At 41.2% G+C, this 17,766-nt stretch overlaps 1 protein-coding gene across 2 annotated transcripts in view; it reads right to left on the bottom strand.

The window, feature by feature from the left end:
* Window positions 1-3,972: 3,972 nt before the first annotated feature.
* The window catches only part of si:cabz01102082.1 (solute carrier family 12 member 5), a 14,655-nt gene continuing 861 nt past the window's right edge, over window positions 3,973-17,766 (bottom strand). The window contains exons 2-4 of one of the 2 annotated variants that reach the window (XM_042341882.1): window positions 7,454-7,468; window positions 6,803-6,936; window positions 3,973-6,035 (exon numbers count right to left, since the gene is read on the bottom strand). In XM_042341882.1, the coding sequence (XP_042197816.1) occupies window positions 5,944-6,035; window positions 6,803-6,936; window positions 7,454-7,468 (241 nt within the window). In that variant the 3' untranslated portion in view covers window positions 3,973-5,943. The remainder of the gene's footprint in view (window positions 6,036-6,802; window positions 6,937-7,453; window positions 7,469-17,766) is intronic. The other variant, XM_042341883.1, reaches the window with a different exon arrangement.

The following is a 17,766-nucleotide window of genomic DNA, read 5'->3' as shown; positions in this document are numbered from 1 at the left end:
TTGCAAGTTTGGGAAAAGCAAAATCATTCTCTTGTTTAGTCAACATGCTTTAATGGTTTCCTTGATTTTTTTTGCAACATCAAAGTACAGCTCTTTAACATATGAAATCTATAATTCAATCCTGTCATGTAGAGATTTGCAAAATGATTGTGTATACATGAAACCCAGCTTGGTGGTTCAGTGGTTGAGAATCCAACTGACTCGTGCCAAGCTGATTCCCTTAAGAAAATGTCACTGTTTCGCCATATACGAATGAAACAGAAAAGAATCAATGGTTTATCTCTAGACTTATTCAATGAAGGAACAAGTCTTCAGTTCCATTAGGTAATCCTTAATGTGAGACAGATGGAATCAGCAAAATTCTGGTTGAGATCAGTCCCTATTGAGCACAAGGATTGCACAAGGACATTACCAAAGACAATGTCAATCAGTTGCATATGCATCAAGGAGGTGGCAATGCACTCAGATAATTGGAAGACAATGAACATTACTTCGACCCTCTCGTGTTTGGCACATATTATGGGAAATTCAAGATCCATTGCAGCTAATCTACAAGACCATCAGTGTCTCGTGACGTACATCAATCAATGCCACAAAATGAGTTTAGAAACAGTGAAAGAAGGTTTTGAGGATGTCAGCAAGATATTGCTTATTCTGAACAAACCATTTCTTAATGGTTTGTTCCAGCCCTACTTCCATTATTACAACCTTGAGATAGTATCTTTTATTGTTGGCCACATGCATGTAAAGTTATCAAATATAAAATCCTTTTAAGTACCTCAGTCCTTTAAAACATTATTTTACAGCCTTTAATATTTAGTAACATTTTGAGAATTATCTTACTAATAAATGTATGCATAAAACTTCCCTAATCCCCACCCACACAAACGAAAGAGGAAATGTATCTTCAAAATCTGATCTATTGGTTGTAAATTTTTGACATATTGATACGCACTGCTCTGTAGTGAATAGGAATAACTTCTGCATTATAAATCCAATTTGCATTTACCGCTGAATGTTATGAGTGTTTTGCCAGGAAGACTGTTTCCCAGAACAAAATTTGCTTATTAGCCACAGCCTGAAAATAGGAACGAACAACATATTTTAATTGGCAAGAAACCTTTAATAGGCCATTTACTGATCTTAGTAGTTAGGCCGGAAACAGAATCCTGCTTTTCAAATATGTTCGATTTATTCTGACATTCTCAAGGATTGGAGAGTGGAAGAGCAAAGAAGAAGTATAAAATACCCCAATCCAACTCTGCCTTTTGTTACTTTTGCAGTCAGTTAAAATAAAATGTAGGCAATAAATGTCACCTCATGTTCTATTGTCCATCGTGGATGGAAAACAGTTCATCCCACAAGGAAGAAAATAGCTGTGAGTTATGAAGCACTGCATATTAAAGTGCTCCAAGACATTGTCCCGGGTGATGGGTGCTATATAAATGTAAGTTATTGTTGGAATATTAACAACTGAGAATACCTCCTTCCCAAAAATGGTCTTCCTTCTGAGAATACCACCTTCACAAGTTAGCACACTCTCTCTCAACTATCCCCGCGTTTGCTGACCAGTCGATTATATAACTGTTTTGTGGAGCAGATTGTCATTTTCTATAGAGCTGGAAATTTAATCAGGATTTCAATATCACAGAGTGTCTGAGTCATATAACGTTTTTACTCAGAGTTATTGCGGTCTGGAAGCACTTTATGAGAGGGTGGTAGAAGCAGATTCGATAGTAGCTTTCAAAAGGGAATTTGATAGGTACTTAAAAGGGAAGAGTTTGCAGGGCTATGGGGAAAGAGCAGGGGAGTGGGACTTGTTGGATAGCTCTTTCAAAAAGCCAGCACAGGTAAGATGGCCCGAATGATTCTATATACCAGTGCTTGAATTCTGGACTGGATTTTAAACGCAGACATAAACACCTTAATTGTGTTTGCGAGCTCGTGTCCCAGGATATTTCTATAGTATTTCAGGAAAATACAGGAGAGAAAGAAGCCTCTTTTTAAATTAAAAAAAAGTCTGGTTACTCACTTTTGTCACAACTTGGAAACGGGTCATAGATCAATGTAATTTGAAAGCAGAGAGCTGTTATTTCACATTTGTTTTTGCATTTGGTTAAAACTGTTAACATCATTTGAGAAACCTAAATTAGCAATATGAATTTAAATGCAGATAAATTAGTCACTACCATTGACGGGTAGTGACTGTACAGAAGCATCCTCTCCCCTAGAACACTCATAAGCCTTGCCATAGTGATATGTAACAGTGTAAACCCGCTGAGATCTGCCTTTCACTCAACAGAACAGTAGAAAATGGCATAGTAAATGGTACAAACATACCCATTCGCATTAGCAGCATTCAAAACCAACAGAGATTTTAAAAAAAGGAAACATGGCTGATAAACTGCAACTTCTAGCACAAGTAATACATCTCTTATCAACTAAAGAAAGCAGAAAATATATGCTCCAAACACAGTAATTTCAACTCATGTATATTCTTTTTAAAGAAGTCGACTGAAATATAGATTTAAATACAAATTTCTAGTTGTATCTGACAATGACCATTCAGTGACTGATTTCTGAGTGATTTGTTGCTATCTGAATTGACGAACGAAAGCACCATGTATTTAACTGCCACAAAGCAACAGGCCAGAGGCATCAGTAGAAAGAACAGCATTTGCCTAATATTTAAACACCTAAACTTAAATAATCCAGGCACATATCCTTCCTTGGTTCAAATGGGTTTAGGACCAACGTCAGAGCGGTCATGGTTTCCAAATTGGTGGGTTCAGCCTTGTCTTATTGTAGAGAGAAATCATTTGTTGTGAATATTTTGTTACAATTTTGCTAAATATTTAGCGTCCATTCAACTGGGAGATGGACAGTTTGGTAAAAATGTACAAAGAAAGAGATTCGACACGTAACTGCGTCCTCTCTGTATTCAACGGTAGACTGTAGTTAACTCCTGGTAACGCAACCCTGGCTTAACTTGTCACTACCACTTAAGTCATCATGTTGTCCCAGCCACATTTATTTATGCACTTATACTTATGCCTAACTTGACACTCCTGATAACTCGCTACTCCTGACAACTCGTTACTCCTGAAAACTCGTTACTCCTAAAAACTTGTCATTCAGTCCATTTCTCCTGAAGTGTTAAGTTTATCAGTTTACTGTATGACACCCGGTCATTCAGCTGTGACAGTTCCTCCTCCAGTCTTGTGGGCTCAAAAGCTGAAGTGAGATGACTCAACACAGGGCCAAATACCTCTAGATGATGGTATAAATAGTCTCATAATGTACCACTTTTAAAATCGTAATGTCTAACATAGTCTATGCTGGAGAAAATCAATCATTTTTTTTCCGTCTAACTAACCCCCATCTGGAAGGTTTAGCGAGAGTTACTATAAAAACAGTTTTAGACTCCAAGCACGTCATTGCTCTTAAATTATTGTGTGCGTGTGTGTGCGCGTATTGCTGTTTAATTAGATTTAGAAAAATGCTGTGAAATTTGTTGGGGGCCAATGGACCACTTTTTCATGCAGTAACTTGCGCTTTTCATGACAGTTGCTTTGAAGAGTGTAAATAAAGGGTTCTTTGTCTGCGGTGGTGGAGGGGTACTGAACAAGACGGGATCTCACATGGGTTATTTCAGCAGCCCTAAACGACAGCCAATAAGATGCCAACAGGCTCCCGATGGCATTGGGTCAGACATGCACTGTTACTGCTGACCATTTTCCAAAAGCACCAATGATTCACCAACAAACAGTTAGAGCCTATCTGCCTTGGAGCGTAAGACCTAGCCTTGCAATTGTGTTCGGTTCTGCTTTGATGCATTAACAAAAAAATCTTTGAAAGAAAATGTGATCGCCTTGTGACATGAAATGATATCAGAAGGGAAAATGCGATGACTTTGAAATAGAAATGGTCTCATGTTATTTACGTGTTACGAAAATAAACCAGAGTTCCAACTTTAAGACACAAATTTCATTTTTTATTTAACTATTCAAATAGACAGTAATATGAAGAACCCACTACTGTAATATATATATTAGAAAAATAATGAAATAGACTAGAGCATTTTGGTGACACCGTGTGGCTAGAAAATGCATAGCATGACTTTGTTTTGTTCTCATCCACAAACACCTAAATATTAATCTCTTAGCAAAACATAACTTTTCTCAGTAACAGCACAAACTTAGAAAGAAGATTTTGACAAGGAGTTAACTCTTGTAATGAGAAAAAAATTAAGCTATAGAGAAAATGCCTTGGAAATGAAATCGATCTGATGGCTATTTGGTTACCATATATCCCAACTCAGCAGCGATCCTCAATATCAGAATATCACTCGGCCTATATGTCTGTATTCAAAAGAATGTGCGTTTGATTATCAAGCTTGTACAATTCTATATTTTAATTGCCCTGATAAGCAGTTGCAGTGTGCTTAATGTAAAATGTTCCTCCGTAGTTTAATCAATAATCTGGTCAAGATTCAGTTTTGATTCCAACAATCTATTGGGACATAATTATATAAGCTCCGGTGTCTGACTGTACATTGCAATACTGTGCCTCTACTGAATGAATGATAGGCAAGATCATTCTATGCCAATACTTTGCTCTTTTTCAGATAGGACACCAATTTCCCCGATAAGGGGCACTGAATGGTCAAAAACGAATACCGCTAATATCATTTGCAGCAATACATTGAAATGCATACAGTACAAACAAAAAATATCATCACAGGGAAATGCTCACAAGACACAGCTTTTGAAATGCCTAATGGTCAGCTGCCAAGACATGGTTTTCTTCCTCCATTTTATATTATACATTAAAAATCTGCCAGTGATTTCAACATTTTGCTCTTATCCATTTAATTGAAATTGAACCCAAATAAGGAACGATCGATGTGATATGTCGAAGAAAGATGAGCCAAAGTAATGTGCGGCATGGAACTAACCTTTTCATCCTAGATTTTATTTTATAAATAGACTCTCACACTGAAATGTTTAAATTCAGAAACTGTGTAATAAATAGTTACTTCATAGGTGCTCTTCTAAGATCTGCAACTTCTTCAATAACACAACTCAGCCCTTTTCGCAGCTTCCAGCAAGTTATTGATTTTTAATTAGTTTAGAAAACTATATGTACACACCCTGGAATATTTCACTTTTCCTTATTCGGGGTCTCTGAAGAAAAATCATTTCATACCTGTGAAAATATCTTCATATTGCTGGTAGCTTGTTTTTCCCCCAGCCATTCTCCCCGAACAGTAATCAAAACTTAAGTAACATATTACTGATTATATTTGTTTGATATCTTAATGCAGGCTAATACTAAGATTTTATTCATTCGTTCATTTAATATTTGTTTAAATAGTCCATTCATTCTGTAGCAATATGTTCGAAAATGCACACCTCGGCTGATTATGTTGTGTCAAACAGAAGTTGCTACTCCGGCTAATTTTAACTAAGCTTAACTCCTTTTGAAGGACGTGAATGGAATTTGAATCAAAATGATCTCTCCAGTGATTTGCTGTGAGTTTGAGAACACAGATATAGTTCCTGGAACCGGAAACTTGCATCTTTTATAGAACGTAATTTACTTTGTGGATAATGGCTACCGTCACTTGATAAATGAGTTATCTATATGAATGAGATCATGAGTTCCTGGGAACAATTGAAAACACAGGTACAAGCAAGAGACAACTCTAAGCAAAGTAATTTAATGCATGAAGCTGTGTCGGTGAGCATTCCCCTTCGTAGTCCTTTCAGTGCTACTTCCTATCCCGTCATCAAGGAAAACGTTTCACAGAACTGTTACCAGGAACCAGATAGGAAGCTTCCTTAGCTGCATGGAAAACACTATACAATGAGAAGAAACTGGGAGTCACTGATAAAAAGCTGTGATGGGTTCATTGCACAAATACTGGCAGTGAACTGGAGCTCAGGAATAGATGGTGATGACCTCACGACCACCCCCACGCACTAACAGCACCCGGTCCAGGCCTTCTGTCAACACTTCCAGGAACTCCATGTCTGCAGAGTATGTCAAAGGAAACATCCTTTATAATAATAATAATAATCCTTGCATTTGTTATAGCATCCTATCACGTCTTTGAGATGTCTCAAAGAGCTTCACGCAATATACTGTAAAGTAAATGGCTGTATATTTTGTGGGCGAAACATAGCAGCCAATTGCGCACAGAAGTGTCCCACAAATAGTCGTGGATTGAAGTGACCAATTTATCGTTCTTTTTAAGCAATTATTAGCCATGGAACAGCGATTCGCCAATCAACTACCAACTGGGTTTAATGTAACATTAGCAAAGTAACATTTACACAGATGGGTTCAGGTTCCACTCAAGTGTAGATTTACTCTATTTTCTTAGCATTTAATTATAATAATAATAATTTCATCCTAATAATTTTTTTTGCATTTGATGCAGCATTGGATTCAAAGTTAACACCGAATTCAGCAACTGAACAAAATTCTGGATGCTCTGAAGAAATGCTGAGAAAATAGAGTAAATCAGTATCCAGGGGGAGTTTGTCTCCCTCGATTTGCAACTGCATCTAAGACTAAGATGTAACATACAAATAAACCATTTCTGTCCATTTAGTCACCTTTGTTCAGCTCTGCAAATAGCAAAAAATATTGCTAATATTTTGCTAAATGGCTTCAATTTTGCTAAATAATAATATATAATGATGGCTTCTCCTTTGCCTTCGTCAACTGAAACAGACATATTTGGAACATTGGAAAAATCGAACATTACTAATGAACTCCACTTGGGAAAGGATACAGTTTTCGTCGCCCTTCCGGTTTTTGGGAGGCCCGGGCATGTTCATCAGCACCAGCTTTGCGTCTTGGGACTTTTTCACAATGACTTCATTTAGCTTGACTGCAGTGTGCATCCTCCTGACGTTGGACTGGTTTCTGATTGACAAGGAAGGTACAGTTTCTATCATTTGTAAATTGCAGAAGGGGCAGGCGCTGGCACACACAGATATCCACACTAACACAGCGACACACAGAGAGAGAGAAACACATCAATAAATCTCAGGGTAAATCAGTAGCCTTAACTTATACCATGGCACATTTGCTATAATAGTTTCTGTGGTAAAAACTTGTAATAATTTGCAGGGATATGGGGAGGGAGGGGGGGGCAGGTAAATGGGACTGAACTGATTGCTTTTTCAAAGGCCCAGCACAGACATGATGGGTCATCTGTGCTGTATTAAGAAATATTCCAGTCTCCAGCAAATAATTGATTGATAAAATTAAAGTGCCAGTAAGTACTGTAAATCCTGTAAATTCCTGATGTATGAAAAGGCCATTCAGCCACGGAGCAAAGCAATTATTATCCTGCTCATCTGTATGTGTGTCACTTAGGTACAGTCTTAAAGCAAAGTATACCTGATCATTTAACACACACATAATGAGGTTGACTTACAGGTTCTCCCATTCACTGGAAGCATAGAGAGAATAAAAGTGAGAGAAAGGCCAGTTATAGATAGTAATAATAATAATCGTTGCATTTGATACAGCACTAACAACGTCAACGCTTCACATGAATTTGTGACACCGTATAAGACAACGTAGCCAATTTGCGCACAGCAAGGTCCCACAGACAGTTATGAAATGAAGACCAATTTATCTCGAGGGATACAGAATAAACTCTGTTTTAGAACCACAGGATTTTTAACGGGCTGGTGGGACCTTGGTTTAAAATCCTTACTGAAGGAAGGTGCCTTCTGCAATGCGGCAAGCTGCAATATTACACTACCGGGGCCAGTATAAGGTCAAACTAGGGTTTGAATCCACAAACGTCTGACCTAGTGACTCAGTAAGGCCAAGTCTTATAAATGACCTCAGGAATTCACCAGGTAACTTTTTTTAAAAGAAAAATTTAAGATTAAAAGTTTTTCCTATGGCATCCTGAACCAGTGCTTGCTTTGAGTTTGGTATCTCTTCCTATGATTTACGCTCCATCCCTTCAGCTAGTTTGTGTTCACTCTCTTTATTGCTGCCGCATACTGTGCTGATCGTTTCGACAATCTTCATGTCTTTGAATTCAAACTCAAAATAGGAGGGATTCTATCCTAGCTCCTGTGAAGTTTAACAAGATTTGAACTGTTGGAAATGATTAAACAAGCAAGTTTCTCTTCAGTCTTGACAGAACCCAACTCACAAGAGGTTTTTAAAATTTTCATTGGATTTGAATAAGTAAACCTAGAAGAATGCTTTACGATGCACCAAGACAGTAGAACAAAAGAGTTGCAATGAAATTTCAGGACCGGCACAGGAAGTTTTTCTTTACTCAGAGGGTAATTAACAACAGGTTGCCAGGCAGGGTGGTTGAGACCAGAACACCGGACTCATTTAAAAAGCTTGATACTGTGGATGGGAGGGAGGGAGGGTGTTCTGGAGGGAAGAGATCGGATGAGCCAAAGGGCGTTTTTCATCCAAACTAATCTCGTGTTTTTGTGATGAAGTTCAGAGATTGAAAGGGTCATCATCCAAGGCTTGAATGCAGATGTAGATTAAAGCAGGAATTTGACTTAAACTGTGAGAGCAGAACTGGAGGTTTCAAACACCCGGCCTATCCCCACCCAAAAAAACTTGGCTACCTTTGAAGATCCAGGAACTAAATTTGTGATTGTTGAGGGTGTAGGTGGAAGCCCATTGTAGGCGGGGTTGTTTTCTTATGTTCCATTACCTTAAGGAAGGTTAATAGTCTTTGCATTGTGTACAGTCCAGTAGCCTGAGAATGCAGGGGCGGAGGGGAGTTAGGCTTTGTGATTTTCAGATGCCAGAGCCTGTCAGGCGTTAAGGCTTTCAACAGCCTTGGATTTCTATATGCTGTCTAACCCTTTGATTTCTATCGAGTGAGGTTTAAAAATAGCTGGTTACATAACTGCACCCTGGTAATTGACAAGGCTGCTTGCTGAAGGTGCAGTGACAGACAGCTCTGGGGAATGCTTCTGTTGGTGCCCTGCTTCGCTTTCCTCAAGAAACAGTCACTGGGTTATGTAAGAGAATTATAACTAAATGAATTCTGATGGCATGGCGAGCAAAGCAGATACTGCTCATTATTATAATCAGCTTATTTTCTCACTCTGCGGTTTACCAGCCGAGCTACAGATCTTTAACAGACCAAGAGCATGAATAATTAATGTTTACAGAGAAAGATTTTGCCATGAATATGCTAATTATGTAATAATTCTGTATCTATTACGCAGGCTGGTAGAAAGGAATATAATCACGTTTTGGAGCCTTGAACATTACCAATGGACAGAGTTTATTTTAGTCCGCGACTAATGTTTTATTTTCAGTTATTGATTCATATTATTCCACTCCACTATTGCACGGATGAACCAGCACTGTGACAATATCCAGGTGCCCATGTGATGTAAGAAAGGAATACAAAAGAATTGACATTTATCCAGCGCCTTTAACATCAGGAGTATGACACACAGCACTTGACACTGCTTCCTGGGTACCTGAGCTGAAGAGGGTGGGATGGGGATGATGACTGAAAGATGACAACGGTCAATGACTTACATTTTGAGACCTGTCTTGAATGCAGAGAGGGAGGAGGGTGAGTTGGAGGGATTCCAGGAGTTTTGTAGAGAGTAAAATGGATGAAAGCCTGTCTGCCAATGGTGGGGCAAATCAAACACCCATTTACAATTCACCCTCCATCTCGTTCTTAAAAAAAGAAATGCAAACATCCCTCAAAATTTGCACACAGCAATGTCCCACAAACAGACGTGAAGTGAATCACCAAAAATGTAGGAACGTAAATAAAACATATCCTTGCATTTGATATAGCACCCTCCGTGTCGTTCAGACATCTTAAAACTCTTTATAAGATTCCCGGGAGAAACTCCTTTCTCTTTTCAAATAGCGCCATGGGATCGTTAACGTCCACCTGAACAGTCAGACAGGATCTTGGTTTAAATACTCATCTGAAGGAAGAATACCAACTAATATTGCTTAAGGAGTTTATTGTATACTACTATTACAGCACATAACGAGGTCATACAGCACATCAAGTCTGTACCAGCTCTCAGAGCAAGGTGTTCATTCAATCTCCACTGCCTTGCACTCTGCCCACACCTCATTAAGACTTTATCTATTCAGTTCCTGTTTTTCTTGCTGATTCTCTCACACTGTGCTTCGTTTCCCTTAAACTATCATTAATCAGTCTCTCCCCGATCTCACTGACAAGACTTCATTAAAAGGAATAATTTTCAGCAACATTGGATATTTTGGGGGGGTAAGATTTTAAGTAAACAAACACAGCAAACTTTGCAGTAAATTCTCTGAGTTAACAGTCCCATCAACTGACACAGGGAGTTCTGAAGGGAACATTATCGTCATCCAATTAGCACATAGCAATGTGGCACAAACAGTTGTGGATTGAGTAACCAATTTTTTTTTGAGGGATGATTACCTCCGGAAAGCTATCCAGCAATTGATTAACAACCGGGTTCCTATTTAGTGCTAGGTAAACAGAGGCGTGTGCAGTAAGGAAACTTGTCTAAGGTTTCACCCTGCCTGGGAATCGAACCCTGGTCCTCTTGCTTGCGAGGGGAGTGTGCTGACCACCACTCTACAGGATGGAGACGTGAGTTTTTCTGCTGTAACTGTCTGCCCAGGATTCACAGAGGTAGCGCTCCACCAAAGGTATATCACGGTTAACTGCATGTGCAAAACAGTGAAGTGGAGCAAAACAGTGAAGTGGAGAACATTCACCTGTGGTATAGATGCCATAAAGCCTTCCAGCTTTATCCCTCGTAACACCTCCACCTCTTGATCAAAACTCTCTTTGGACTGCAGTGAAGATCTGTGTGAGTGGATTTGAAAAGCTTCGAAGTGCGGTGCATTGTAATGGTGGTGAAAATGCAATTCACTACAGGGTCTTTCATGGGCCTGTGTTACAGCCAGGGGATCATAGAATATAGAAATATAGAATTATACAGCACAGAAGGAGGCCATTCGGCCCATCGTGTCTGTGCCGGCTCTTTGAAAGGAGCTATTCAATTCAATCCCACTCTCCGCAGGGAGATCGAAAGCACGGTCGACGAGGAAGGTCTTGAGGTGGGTTTTGAAGGTGGCGAGGGAGGGGGCGAGATAGAGGGACTGCAGGATGGAGTTCCAGAGGATGGGTGCCGAGTGGTGTATTTATTCCACCAATAAATGGGCGAGCAAGGCGGGGGACGTGAAGCAGGCCAAAGCCTGCTGAGCGGAGGGAGCAAACGGGGTGGTAGGGGGTTAGGAGGTCGGAGAGGTAGGGGGGAGCGAGACCATGGAGGGCTCTGAAGGTGAGGACCAGGATCTTGAACTGTATCCTCTGTGTGATGGGAAGCCAGTGGAGTTGGGCAACGATGGAGGTGATAGGGTCGCAGGAGAGGACATGGGCCTCAGAGTTCTGGATGATCTGCAGTCTGTGGAGGGAGGAGCTGGGGAGGCCGATAAGCAGTGAGTTTGCAAAGTCGAGCCTCGATGTAATGAAGGCGCGTATGAGGGTTTTGGCGGCCTGCGGTGAGACAGTTGCGGAGCTGGGTGACGTTGCGGAGGTGGGGGAAGGCAGAGCGGGTCATGGCGCAGATGTGGGGTAGAAAGGATAGTTGAGGGTCAAACAAGACCCCAAGGTTCCGGACTGGCTTAAAGTGGAGTGTGCAACCACAGACGGTGATGCTGTCAGTGCCTGAGGTGCGGAGGCACTGACAGGAGCCAATCAGGAAAGCCTCAGTCTTGTTTATGTTCAACTGAAGAAAGTTAGCTCTCATCCAGGACTTGATGTCTGACAGACACTCTGTCAGGACAGCAGTGGTTCTGGATTCAAGGCTGGAGACAGAGAGGTAGAGTTGGGTGTCATCCACATACATGTGGAAGTTGACCCCGTGACTGCGGATGATGTTGCCAAGAGGGAGCATATAGATGTTGAAGAGGAGGGGATCAAGGACAGAGCTCTGAGGAGCGCCGCACAAGATGGTCCGGGGCAAATATTCTATTTGTTTATCTTCTGTATTTGGACCCGACATTCATCATAAGCCTCCTTTTTCTGTTTTATTTTAATTCGAATTTCCTTATTCATCCAGGGAGGTTTAGATACCCTGCATTTCCCCTTTGTGGGAATGTATTTGTTCTGTCCCCGAACTACCTCCTCCTAGAAGGCTTCTCATTTCTCGTTAGCAGTTTTACCTTCCAATCTTTCTTCTCAGTCCACCTTGGCTAGGTCCCTTTTTAACTCATTGAAATTAGCCCTCTTCCAGTTGAGTACCTTCACCTGTGATTGCTCCTTGTCCCTTTCCATAAGTACTCTGAACTAATGATGTTGTGATCACTGTATGACACCCAGCAATGGGAAGCAATTGATGCATCTTTTTAAGAAGACAGAAGAATCCTAATAAATACAAGCTCCTATAATCTAATGCCAATAATGAACTGGAGACTGTGCATTTATCTGGGTTGTTTCACATCGGGGACTTGGTACTAATCATTGTGCTGTCAATTTAAACCACCGCATCTATTTCAGCTTGATAGGATGTGCTAACTAAACTTCACTGTTTACAATCACACTCTGAAGGATTGTGGTAGGGCTCAGTTTCTCCTGATCCCTGAACAGCCTAAATCCAGGGTAAACACACATACCCTTGTTAACTATCTTACTTCTGGGTTCCAGCTTTTGTGAAGTTACGCTTGAATTTCACTTTATTGGGTCGATTTAAGAGAGGAATATATAGTTTCCCTTCACCGCTCTGCATTGGGCTCTGCCCTACAGACCAAGAAGATCATTCAAAGCCACTGCTGCCTTATCATATAAGCTAGTCGGTGTCTCTGCAATTTTCTGTATGTTATTCTAGAAACCCAATCAAGAGAGCCAGTGTAGCAATTACTGCACTAACATGCTGGGTCATAGATGGGTAAAATTCAGCATTGTGCCCACCCAACAACAAATTACATTTGTATAGCGCCCTTCATATCGGAAAGATGTCCCAGGACGCTGGGGATAAAACATCTTGAATGAAAGGATATTCTCATAACAAACTGGGGGGAGGGGTCATTGATGAACAGAATTCTGTAATAATAATAAAAATAAACCTTGCATTTAGTACAGTGCCTACGCTGAGACGTCTCAATGCAATTCACAAGCACTTGCTGTAAAGTGAAGTGTCTGCCTTATCTGACAGAGTGAAAATAATTGGAGAAAAGTTATCAGAGTTTGAAGGCTTTTCGATTTCATATTATATTGGAGATTCCATCAGAGCCTGGCAAAAGTTATAAAAAAAATCTTTGTATTGGAATTAATTATCATTCATTTATCAAGATAGATTGAGTTATCTATCCATCAAAGTAATCATATAGGTAAATTCTCGTGCAGTCCTGTAGTATATTGGTTTGAGCACTCGCCTCACAAGGGACGTCAAAAGGGAAGGTTTCAGGCAGGACTTGAAAAAGGGGAGGGGGCAAGGTTGAGCGATTGAGGGAGAGTGTTCCGGAGTTTCGGGGCGTAGTGGCTGAAAGCGCGACCTCCGATGGTGTGGCGGAGGCTGCAAGGGACGAGCAGGAGGCTGGTGCCAGTCGAGCGGAGGTGCCCGGTGGTGGATTGGGGAGCGAGGAGGTCAGAGAGGTAGGGAGGTGCCAGAGAGTGAAGGGATTTGGACACGAGTGTGAGGATCTTGAAGTCGATTCATTCGGTGATGGAGAGCCGGTGGAGCCTGGTCCAGAACTGGTGAGATGTGGGTACAGAGTTTGGTCCAGGTCAGTATGTGGGCAGCAGAGTTCTGAATGAACTGGATCTTTTGAATAATGGAGCTGGGGAGACTGGCGAGGAGTGTGTTTGAGTAATCCAGGCAGGAGGTGACAAACGTACGCACGAGGGTTTCAGCTGCATTGGGGGAAAGGTACGGTTGGAGGCGGGCAATGTGGCGGAGGTGGAAGAATACGGTCCTGGTCAGGGACCGGATGTGGGGGAGGAAGGACAGCCGGGGATCGAACTGGACGCCTATATTGTACACTGGTTTGGTGAATGTGAGGGAGAACCCAGGGAGGTTGAGAAGTTCAGATCCTCATTTCGCTACCGCAAAATTTTGTGGGCTCCCGCGTTTCGACCCCAAAATATACAGTGAATTCACTTTACAGTATATTCTGTGAAGCGCTTTGAGACATCTCAAAGAACATGATAAGGAGCTATATCAAATGCAAGGATTATTATTATTATTTTCTAACCTGATAATTGCCCAGGTGGCTGGGAATCTTGCAGTGGAAAGTTCTCGGGAGAAACCTGCCGCCTCCTGTTACTAATTATCTGTGAAGTAAGGTCACCATGTCTGTCTGATCCTCCATCACTGAAGGGACTCATGATGGTCTTGGTTACCAATCAGGCATCACGTCTTTCCCTTCCTGCCCTGATGAAGTGATCCAAGTGACCCTGAATGAGTGCAAAAATGCATTCCCCAGCCCTCAGGTGAAGGTACATTAGCTGAATGAAACAACAGCAGCCCTGTCATTGTCCAGCAAGTAACACACAGATCCAATTTGCAGTATTCTTTAACGTGTTAATATCAATAATAATAAGGCTTGACAAAATTAATAGCAATAATAAGGTGAACAAAATATGAACCTCCTGCAAAAAGTAACATCTATTTATATGTAACATTCAGCGCCTTGGGACGTCCTCCCGACGTGAAAGGCGCTCCATAAATGGAATCTTGTTGTTGTTGTAACGTGGCAGTGTTATTGGTCTGGCTGGACCATCGCTGAAAACCAGTAAGAAGTTACCTCTACACAGTGATTTAAATTGCAATAACATAATAATCATTGCATTTGCTATAGCGCCTACAAAATACACTTTACAGTAAATTCTGTTTCTGTGAAAATCACCAGCCAGATTATTTTTTCTATGGGGAACTGAACACATCTGATCCATAGCATTTTTTTAATGTGGGATCAGCTGATCTGAACACCATTCAGATTAGCTTCACTTATATTAAATGTACTTCATTTCTCCTGAGTATCAGACAATGTTTTTGAGAGGACACGGGTGCCAGTGTGCTGAAGTACCATCCTGCCAAAATTTAGGAGCTAATTTGTAATCCAGACCAGACAGATGGATGAAGACGCTGTCTATTCGAACACAGCTAACGTGAATCAATGTCACCTGAAGAACGTCCTTCAATAGAATCCTGAGTCCTGAGCCACAAGCAACTCACGAAAATTTAGCACCATGTCTGAACGTCACCATATCACCATGTCATGAAAATTCAGCTCTATTCTCCTGCCCTTTCTCCACATAATAACACGCCATAATAAGCCTTGCATTTGATATGGTGCCTTATCACAATGTTGGAACGTCTCCAAGTCCTTCACAGTGCTTCACGTTGTACCCTGTGAAGCGCTTTGAGACGTCTCAATGACATGATTAGGCATTATATCAAATGCAAGGATTATTATTACAATTATTATTCTGTACGTGTGTATCAACTCTCCTCTTAAATACATTGAAACTTTTCGCTTCCCCACAGCTTCCGGCAATTAACTCCACATTCTCACTGCCTGAAGAACAAGTTTTATGTTTCCAGTGAGAGGTTGGGCTCAAAGCTGAAAGTGTTGGAAAAGGCAATGATGGGCGTGGTTGGTACAACAAGGCAGGAGATAACTCTCTACTTGCAGCTAAGTGCGTGGTAGATGAATGATGGAGTGCTCACATTTAATTTGAGAGTCTCGCTTCCCGAGAAACAAATAATTGCTTTTCTAAAATGATCTTGTTCACCTTTGCGCTTTACACATTCCTCTGCTGCCGACGGTGGCTGTTAGTCTGAACCCAAAAACCACCCAAAGCTTCCCAATCAATTGCTGTTCGGAAGCCCATCCCCCACCCCCCAAGTCTTGCTTAAACACATATATGTGCCTGCGCGCGCGCACACACACACCCACGCACAAACATTTAAAGACACGGAAGTCAATTATAATGATCAATAAAAAAAACAACAGAATGTAGCTAATCCTATACTGATCGGCGATAAAACATGGCGCTTTCTTGCTGTGTGTGATTCAGCATCACTCAGGTATGTGAATTTACCCACCAAGTCTCCTGTCTAAATGAATACATTTGTGCAGATATCATTTAATAATAATACTATAATAATCCTTGCATTTGAGATAGCGCTTGATATCAATATTGGATGACATTTTGTCACAGTGGATGACATTTTGCAATTGCACTCCCAAGAACCAAACAAAAATATTGCCTCATCAGTAATACAAAAGGTGCAATTGCGTTATCAAATTCACACTGAGCTGTGACAAACGAATCAACAGAAAAGGGTTCTGCAGCATGACCCGCTCTGTCAACTGTAAAACACTGCAAAGGAAATGAGTACATTTAAGCAAACTTATGGTGACTGGGAGCAGACAGCCACTGCCCTCAGCTGTGTCAGAGCTGGCCTTTCTCTGAAAGAGAGACAGGTGCAGCATGTGTGTGCCATGGTCTTTCTGCGTTGCATACTGATTGAGCCCCAACAGCAATGCACAGCTTAGCAAATCTTTCAATCTCCCACGGGTTAATAGCTGTATGTATTTGAGATCACTTTGCTGATCGAAGTCAGCGTAAAATAAAGACAGGCGGTTGTAACATAACAATTAAGGGAATAATCTGACCACATGTATACATAATGAATTATTGTACTCTATCGATCCTGTTTGGCTGTGAAACTGCCAACAATCTGTCCGCACGTGTGTCAGATGTAGGATTTTCAAACTCACAGTCCAGGCTAATATCCCAGTGCAGTGCAGGGCTGCATTGTTGGAGGTGCCGTTAAACTGAGAAGTTAAACCACTTTGCTGCTGTTTCGGTTGCCGTGTTTGCCGAGATGTACACAGTTGCTATGCTTTACAGCGATCCTCTGAAACACTTTGAGACATCCGCCCGATGTAAAAGGTTCTCCATCAAATGCCAGCAATGTTATTATTATTCTATTCAAAGTCACTTGTTTCAGTTGGTACCATCTTGAGTCAGATCTGAACAGGCTGACGGGACCTCGGTTTAATGTTTAACGTTCATCTAAAAGACATCACCTTTGACAAAGCAATGCCAACCCCCCCAGCACTACAGGGGACTGGCAGCCTAGACCATGTGAGCTCAAGTCCCAATGTGGGCTTGAATCCGGAACCTTCTGACTTAGAGGTGAGAGTGCTACCAACTGAACCAGCCTGACACGCAATCAGCGCCATATCAAATGCAAAGATTATTATTATTGTTATTACTTTAACGACTTTCACTTAGGTTGTAAAACAGCTGACTTTTGTTTAACTTATTCTATGTGACCATTTGTTTCCCACTGGGGAAAAGAGGAATGTTGGAAGGAAGAATACAAGTTCTCCAGCCCGCAGCTTGCCTTGTTTTTACTGCATTCCTGATTTTGCCATCCTATTGTCTCTATCATCACCGTGAAAGGCTCTATATGAATGTGAGCTGTTGTTGCTGCCATATCAGTACTAATAGGCGCAAACCTTTCAATTGTGCCCGACATTGCAAGGAATTGGACTCAGCCTGAATGTCAGAATGATAGTCCGTCAGGAGAAAAGAGCTCCTTGGTGCTTTATTGATTTTGTACTCTGATTAAAAGGAAGCAAGGCGATGTGGATCGCAGAAGTTGGCACAGATTTGTTTCATGGATTAAACAGTACAGTCCCAGGTGATTTGTCAGCAGAAAAGCATCACTTTGCTGGCTGCTCACTTGTGCTGTCTCACAT

Source organism: Callorhinchus milii, unplaced genomic scaffold (genome assembly GCF_018977255.1).
Source record: "Callorhinchus milii isolate IMCB2004 unplaced genomic scaffold, IMCB_Cmil_1.0 Scaffold18, whole genome shotgun sequence".
Lineage (NCBI taxonomy): Eukaryota > Metazoa > Chordata > Chondrichthyes > Chimaeriformes > Callorhinchidae > Callorhinchus > Callorhinchus milii.
This window is presented reverse-complemented; position numbering and strand designations above follow the sequence as displayed.